The sequence below is a fragment of the Macrobrachium nipponense genome, chromosome 12 (assembly GCF_015104395.2).
Source record: "Macrobrachium nipponense isolate FS-2020 chromosome 12, ASM1510439v2, whole genome shotgun sequence".
NCBI lineage: Eukaryota > Metazoa > Arthropoda > Malacostraca > Decapoda > Palaemonidae > Macrobrachium > Macrobrachium nipponense.
In genome coordinates, this window is record NC_087205.1 from 14720445 (window position 1) to 14728740 (window position 8296).

Genomic DNA, 8296 nt, shown 5'->3' on the forward strand with positions numbered 1-8296 from the left:
TTTTGTGTACTAAGTACAGTGTCATGTGTATGGGAGAACACTTGCTGTGCATGGCCTTCGGATGTTTGGGTCTTTGATGTCAAACGTCGTCCGAATTTTCGATGCAAAGGGTGTAATGAAAATAATTCGTCACCCATAGTGTGTCCCTTGCAAAGAGCTCTTTTGTATCATTAAACAATTTCCCTGTCAATACACTGATATATATATATATATATTATATATATATATATATATATAGATATATATATATATATATATATATATATATATATATATATATATATATATATATATATATATAATCATCAAATTCTTTAACAATGGAAACTGAATATCACATTGATGCGTGTGCGCGCGTGGAGCGATTCGACAAAAAATTATGTTATTTTCATCAGGAAATGTAGCGGGGGAAAGATACGAGCAGGAAAGCGATTCTAGAAAAGGAAATATTTCAGGATAACATCATAGAAAGGAAACCGAGGCCAAGTTATCTCACATAATTTTTTTTTCGCGTAAAAAGACCCCAACCGACTGGAGAGTAAAATAACTCCCTGTGGTTCCATAACTCTACTACAAGATGGGCATGTTGTTCCGAGTCACTGATTTCTCCTTTTTGCTGTCTAGAACAGAATGCCGTGGGTTTACAGTGTTGTGTAACATGATGCGTTGTAAGACTATAATTTTTCTTTCCCTCTTTCTCTCTCTTAGCAGACGGCCACAAAATATATTACCTATTTTGAGGTGTTCATTATAAAGCTAAATTGGGCTTTCGGTCCAGTACACTATCCTGCCATAGGGTGGTAGTTCTTTCAGAACAAAATATCGCAATGTTCAAAAACATACTTTTTTTATTTCTAAAATCGAAAAAATGTAATGTTACGAATATGAGAGATCATTTTTCTTGTCATGAAATTAGGTAATTATTCACGCGTAACCTACTGCAATACCAACGAAGCGAAACACATCATAATGCAAAATTTAAACCTACTAATGACATAAAGTACTTCCACGTAGGATATTTTTATTTTAAAGTAATTCTTCAAAACACGATCTCTTAATTTCCTGTAAACATTAATTCACGCTGCTTTCATCATCTCTAATGTAACTATAACTGTCCGTTCTCTTCACTGTTTTATAAAATACAAATCCATAATTCTAACGGTACTTTCTCTCCACTGTAGTATAAAATACAGATCCACTCTAACTCTACTTTCTCTCCACCGTAGAATGAAATACAAATCCATATCTCTAACTCCACCGTATTATAAAATACAAATCCATAACTCTCCCAGTACTTTCTTTCCACTGTTGTATAAAATACAAATCTATAACTCTCGCTGTACTCTCTCTCCACCGTAGTATAAAATATAAATCCAAAATTGTACAAACGTAGTAATGGAATTATAAATAATGATACAATAAAACGAAACATTTTAATAGCAAACGATTATTTCTATTCATTCTAAATGTGCGCAGTATAGCTAAAGCGTTTCACTAAACTCATTAGGTTCAAACACGAATCAAAAGAACGACCGACAATTAAAATTATAATTTATGCGTAATATTTTCCAAACTCCTCTACTAAAATATAATCACGCTTTGAAAATATAGTCATCCGCGAGTATGATGTTAATTTTTGCCATATGGTCCATCAATTAAATAATCATGTTACTACGCATCGTGTCAACAATATTGAATGTTGTGAAAAAGTGTTCAACAATGAAAAAGTGGTCAGCACATTCTTGTTATCAACCACTTGACGCCGGGAAAAATTTAGATAAATAAAGATATTAAATATTAATCCCTGTATCTATTAAAAATTGCCAAACGAGAAATTATGTGCACCAACGTACACAAAGGCCTGTATATTTCATATGAATGATGTCAAGACCACTTATGAACCATGTTTTCCTTTCTGCATTTAGAAAAAAATAAGTATAATGAGCATCGGTTAAAAAAAACATATCATTGTCTTACCATATGCTTGTGATGTCGAGAGATTAAATCAAGGATGTGGATTTTTTTTTTTTTTTACCAGTCACAGAAAATGAAATGTTTAATTTTGGACGAAAGTGATACTTTTTAGCAAACCTGTTCGCTGCTGATGAGACACGAAAATAACCATGAAGATGCGGTGTGAAGTGAATCCTGAATCAGTGAAATAGAGCACTGTTTCTCAACCTTTTTCTGGTGGTGGCCCCCTTCAATCCAGTGCAAGTTGTTGTGGCCCCTCCATGCCAACTCTGAGTTCTTACCTCCCCCCACACACACACCCGCCTTCCGTCCATCACCTTAATACGCCTAGGGAAGGTATATTAATGGTTCTAGTTTGAGTAGTACCATGTACTCAAAACACTAATTTCAGGCATGAATCAAATACCAATATTAATTGGAAAAATATTTTATTTGAACACTTATCTATTTACAAAAGGAATAAAAAAACAAGGAATACATGTAGGTACAATTGGCTTTATCTTGAAAGGTTTCAGTGGGATCCCTGTGACTGATGCAAGGCTGCCAACTTGTCAATGTTTGGCTTGAAAGCTGTCAGAGAGAGACGTAAATCGCCTCTTTTTTTTCTATGTCAAGGCGATTTCGTGTCTTTGACAGCAGGTACATCACCCGACTGAAACCAGTCTCAACCAAGTAAGACGTGGAAAAGGCAAGTAAGAGCAACTTCACATCTTTCCAGAGTATTGGGTACTTCTTATACACATCTTGATTCATCCACAGCTTCTGGTGTCCTCCACGCTTGAACCTTTGCTTGAGCTGTTGTGTTTATTCTGAAGTTCAATGAGACTTTCTTGTAGGGTGACATCAACTTCAGATACATCAGCAATGAAGGGATCCACAAACCAGTGTGGCACAGTCATTTGGAGTAGGTCAGAGAAGCGAGTGTCCATATCATTATGCAACTGCTTCAGATGGTCAACATACACTGCTAGGTCATCATCAAGCAGATCGGTGGATATAACTGCTAAGGAAGGAAACTGTGCAAACTCTCGTCTTCCAAGGTTCAACCAGAACAGCTTGAGTTTCCCTTTAAATGTAGTAATTGCCTCCTTGCAGGAAAAAACATGGTGGAGTTATTTCCTTGAAGCTCTTTGTTCAGAACATTTAGCTTTTCAAATATGTCAGACAGGTAGAAGATGTCACTCTTTGCATCAACAAGTTTCTGTCCAAGTTCTGTCCCACTAAAGAAAGAGATAACACTGTCCCAAAGTGCAATAAAACGGTTCAGGCAATTACCTTTAGAAAGCCACCTGACTTCTGTGTGCAACACAAGTTTCAAATTCTTCATTGTTCTTTTCACATAATTGCTGAAAGAGGCGATCTTTCAGTGCACTACTTTTTATCAAGTTGACAGCCTTGATAACATGCCCAAGTGCTTCATGAAGACGTCCTACTAGGTTTTTGGCAACCAGGTGCTGCCGGTGAACAACACAGTGCACACAAACGACATTAGGAACAGCTTTATTTAGGTAAGCACTGAATCCCCGATACCTTCCTATCATAGCAGCAGCGCCATCTGTTGCACAAGCCATAATGTTCTTGAGTGGAATGTTGTTCTCCTCAAAATAGACCTCAAGTTTTTTGAAGATGGATTCTCCTTTAGTGTCAGTCGTTAATTTCAATGCGAAAAGCATTTCTTGACATATTTCATCTACATCAAGAAACCTCACAAATGCCATCAAAAGAGCAGAATTATCAGGTAAAGTTGATTCGTCGAGTTGAAGCGAGAAATCATTCACCTGCAGTTTTGAGATTAATTGGTTTTCAACATCAGCTGCCATCTCATCAATACGGCGTGATACTGAGGAGTTGCTCAGAGGAATAACACTAGTTACCTCTTGTGGACTCTGATTCATGACTGTTGAAAGCACTACAGCCACTGCCGGCATGATCAGAGATTCACCGATAGTATGAGGCTTACCTGCTTTTGCAATCAAATTTGCTATCTTGTAAGAAGCCAACATCCCTCTGTCTACTTTTGCCACTTTTTGGGTAAACATATGATTCACTGTCATCCTTCCTTGGAACTCATCACGTAATTTCTTGAAGAAATCTAGCGGCTTGTCTTTCTTGTCTTTATGTGCAGTCTCCAGATGCTTTTTCAGTTTGCTGAGACGCATACTTTCATTTGAGAGTGAGGTCATACACAGCAGGCACATAGGCATCGTAGTATTTTGTGGAGATTCAATGAATCCAAAAGCAAGATATTCGACAGAATACTGTCTGCATTTTTTCTTAGCTGGACTGGTCATGCTTATCTAAAATAAAAAACAAACAAAACTCATTAAAACTCAGTACCGCTATTATTGTCTGGGAAATCATTGCCCTCCACATATTCAAACAAGCAAATAAAAAAGCAAAAGTTATTACCCATAAAAGATACTCTTACCCCTCCCTCAATAACAAATAAAGTGAATAGATAAATAAAATTCATGACAAGTATGTGTGTGTGTACTGAGTGTACATGAAAGAGACTGTGTATGTAAGTATAAATGTATGTTTGTACACGTAGTAAGTATAAATGTATGTTTGTATGTACATACGTATGTGGATATAAGTTATCTTTCACAAACCTCTTTGGTAGAACTTAAATCAAGTCTCTTCCTCGTAAGTCTATGTTAAACTGAAAGACGGATCTATTATTGAAGAAGAAACAATATAACGGTTATATTATAACCCATATACCGTTGCTGTTAAAATTGTTTATAAACATCTTAATGGTTGTCGTTCGGAAGTTTACCAGTCAGCATAATCTTTGATAGTTCAGTCTTTTACCACTCTGCCTGCTAGAGAGAGGGAGAGAGAGAGAGAGAAAGAGAGAGAGAGAGAGAGCGAGAGAGAGAGAGAGAGAGAGAGAAAGAGAGAGAGAGGGAGAGAGAGAGTTAATGGTTTTTGTCAAGGGTCATAGTTCAGCCTTTTACCACTCTGCCAGCTAGAGAGAGAGAGAGAGAGTGAAGAGATTATTGAATATTTCACTGTCTGCAAAAATTACCTGGTATATTGAATTGAATGATTTTCAAACTAAACTCAAGCATATTAATGATTTATTTCAAAATATTACACATTTATATATTTTGTGGGTCCTAAATTTTCTGTGGCCCCCCATGGCCCCCCATTTTTCAAATTTTGCCTTGTGGCCCCTGAAAAAATCTCATGGCCCCCAAGGGGGCCATATGGCCCACGTTGAGAAACACTGAAATAGAGGATAGACGGAGCTGAATGGTACGAGAGTGGAGAAGGTCAATGCAAGTTTGAGAATACTTGTGAAAGCGACTATTGAGGAAGAAAGGAGGGAAATTAAGAGGGAAAAAGAATCGAATTATTAATGAGAAAATACGTCACTGTAGCGAAAGTGTGGCAGACTAGCTGAACGGGAATTATACGGTATCCCTGAAATGAATTGAAGGTTCTGGCGGATTGGTTTTGACCTTAAAACAATTGTACCCAAACTTTTTTTATGGCCATGCCCCACCTCATCTCCTCGAAAATCCCGATGCCCCTTGTGGTGATATATACTATAATTTTTATATTCACATGGAGGAAGCCTTTAAAAGACAATTAACCTGGTTTAAACATTCAAATTACCCCATTAAAAATCAAATTAAACCCTGGTGGGACGTACTCCAGACGGGAGGAACCGCTGCTCTGAACCATTCCTTTATTCCATTATGATAAATGTTTTCATACAGAGGAATATTATGTTTAACTCAGATTAAAGGAAGGGTCGAGTGTTTTGAGAGACTTCGGTCGTGTGGAAAGAAAAGAAGGTGACACGCTGGTGGAAATATAGCGTATAATTTGGAAGAGGTAGGATGGAAGAGGGAGGGAAGAGGGAGGGAAGAACTAAAATAGACTAAATAGATGGAATGTAACTGGTGCTTGAAAGCTACGGCCTCATAATCCAGGAACCGCATGGATGTATATATAAAGTGTCTGACGTTATGAATGTTTTCTGATAATGAAGTTCATCTGTTTCTAAAGTTAACTTTTCCATAATAGAGTCACATACGAAGTCCCTATATAAGAACCCCTCTGACATTTGTAAACGAATCGTTTCGCTTTTCGCACCTCATTAAAATTTTGCAATTTATTGTTATCAGCTGTCCAGTAACATTCACGATAATATCAATACGCAATGGAAGCGTTGAATCATACGTATCAGAATTTAATTATAAAATGTCAATCATAGATAACAGTATTTCATTAAAGATAACTCGGGAATCATGACTAAGCGTGCTTGCGAGTTCATGATTGAATTGTCATAAATGAAGGATTTTAAATCCACATAAAATATAGAAAAACATTTGAACATATAAGAAACTGCTGCACAGGTTAAGTTGTTTTACTGTCAACTCAACAGCCTTAAATTGTCCGTCAGTTCCTATTTTCGTAAAAAGTTCATTCTTAATGAATAGTAGAGAAAGATAGGTCAATTCATAATTCATAAAAAATTACCGGAAGTTAATAATATATACCTAAGGAATAAGATTAACCAATATGAATTCTTAGGTCGATGACAACCCATTTCACGGGTGAAAGCATTTAGAAGATGGAGGAGGGAAGGGGAGGAAATAGCGGCAGTAACAGGATATTCACGTCGACTCAGTTCTTTCTCCTAGATATTGTCGATTTTTGTTATGAATTCACAAAAAGATAATAATAATAACACCAGCCCGAAATTCCGTTGACGACCTACAGCACGATGAATATTGGACAGCTGTTTAGTAATACCAGCGTGCCAGAAAGACAATTCATAAGACTACTCATAAGGAGAATTGAAAGAATTTTGTATAAAATCAATTCTGTGAATTCTGTCATTATTTTTAATAAAACATGTTTGAAAGAAGGTCTGTTTCCGGCATACATAATAATCAATAATAATACTAATAAAGGAAAATATAAGCCAAAGTTTCTTCGGAGCAATGGAGTTTTCTGTACAGCCAGTACAGCATATAAATCAAAGCCACCGAAAATAGATATATCTTTTGGTGGTCTCGGTATAATGCTGTAGGAGCCGTGGCCCACGAAACTTTTATCACGGCCTGGTGGCGGCCTATCCTATATCGTTGCCAGAAGCGCTTTAACCATAAATAACATAAAAACTACTAAGTTTGCAAACCTATTCAATATAAGTTATTCTAACGCATACTTATGTATCGTTAAATCACTCTCTTATTCTTCGTCTGATTAAGTAGACGGCCCTCCAATGAAAGATACAATGACGGTTTTATATCATATTATCCCATTGGGCGATATATTCAGAAACGTCAACAAACACTCAAAATAAAAGGGGCGAAGGTTTGATTTATTTCCGTTATGGAAACTGCCACTTTACCTCGGAATGCTTTGAGCAAAATGAGACTGCTTTCAAGATGACGTAAGACATCCGCCATTATCAAAAGCAATGTGAAAGGCTCCAAGGATTGTTGTGTGTCATATACGTCTGTGAAAATGGGCTCTCTGCTCTCGTCGAAAAGTAAAGGGCTTCGATATCTTGGATATTGAATAGCGTTTCTTGCCGAACAGTTTTTTAGCATGACTATCAACATTGATCTGACAGTCAAGAGAGTTAGCTCTTTAAAGAAAAGGGGGAGTTTTTTGAAAATCATTTGTTAATTCTAGGTCCCATTCTTGTTAAGAGAGTTAACTGTTTTAGAGAGAATCACATTTTTTGACAATCATTTGTTAATTCTAAGTTCCTATTTTGTTAAGAGAGTGTTATCTTTAATAGGAAAACGCATTTTTGACAGTCATTTATTAATTCTAAGTCCCTAAGTTGTTAGGAGAGTTACCTCTTTTATAGAAGAAGGCATTTTTGACCATCATTTATCAATTCTAAGTTCCTAACTTGTTGGGAGAGTTAACTCTTTTACAGAAAAACAAATTTTTGACAATCATAAAGTATTTCAAAGTTCCTAACTTGTTAGGAGAGTTAACTGTTTTATAGAGAAACACCTTTTTGGCAATCATTTGTTAATTCTAAATTCCTAACTTGTTAGGACAGTTAACTATTATAGTGAAACACATTTTTGACAATACTGAAGCAATTCCGAGTACATAACTCTAACATGGAACAACAAAAATATGGGCGCTTTTCTTACAATTCAAGTTCACAAAGCAAGCAAACATAAATGGCTGTGCTTATGCTTTGATATAATAGATAAATGATAACATCAAGCTATATATGTATATATAATATGATAAACAAGACGTAAATACTTTAGTTTTATGTATATGAGGGCTTTAACCAGATAAAAATACAAAAAATATTCAATAACGGACA

General features: G+C 36.1%; 1 protein-coding gene across 1 annotated transcript; it reads right to left on the reverse strand.

The window, feature by feature from the left end:
• Window positions 1-2723: 2723 nt before the first annotated feature.
• LOC135225119 (zinc finger MYM-type protein 6-like) lies at window positions 2724-4265 on the reverse strand. The gene is made up of 2 exons (XM_064264375.1): window positions 3264-4265; window positions 2724-3062 (listed from the first exon to the last, which is right to left on the reverse strand). The coding sequence occupies exons 1-2, from the start codon at window positions 4263-4265 to the stop codon at window positions 2724-2726; spliced, it is 1341 nt and encodes a 446-aa protein (XP_064120445.1).
• Window positions 4266-8296: the final 4031 nt, after the last annotated feature.

Coding starts and splice junctions, on each gene's coding strand:
- LOC135225119 (XM_064264375.1), bottom strand. CDS start 4,265: ATGACCAGTCCAGCTAAGAAAAAATGCAGACAGTATTCTGTCGAATAT. Junction 3,063..3,263: donor GTGTTGCACACAGAAGTCAG/GTGGCTTTCTAA, acceptor TTTTCCTGCAAG/GAGGCAATTACTACATTTAA.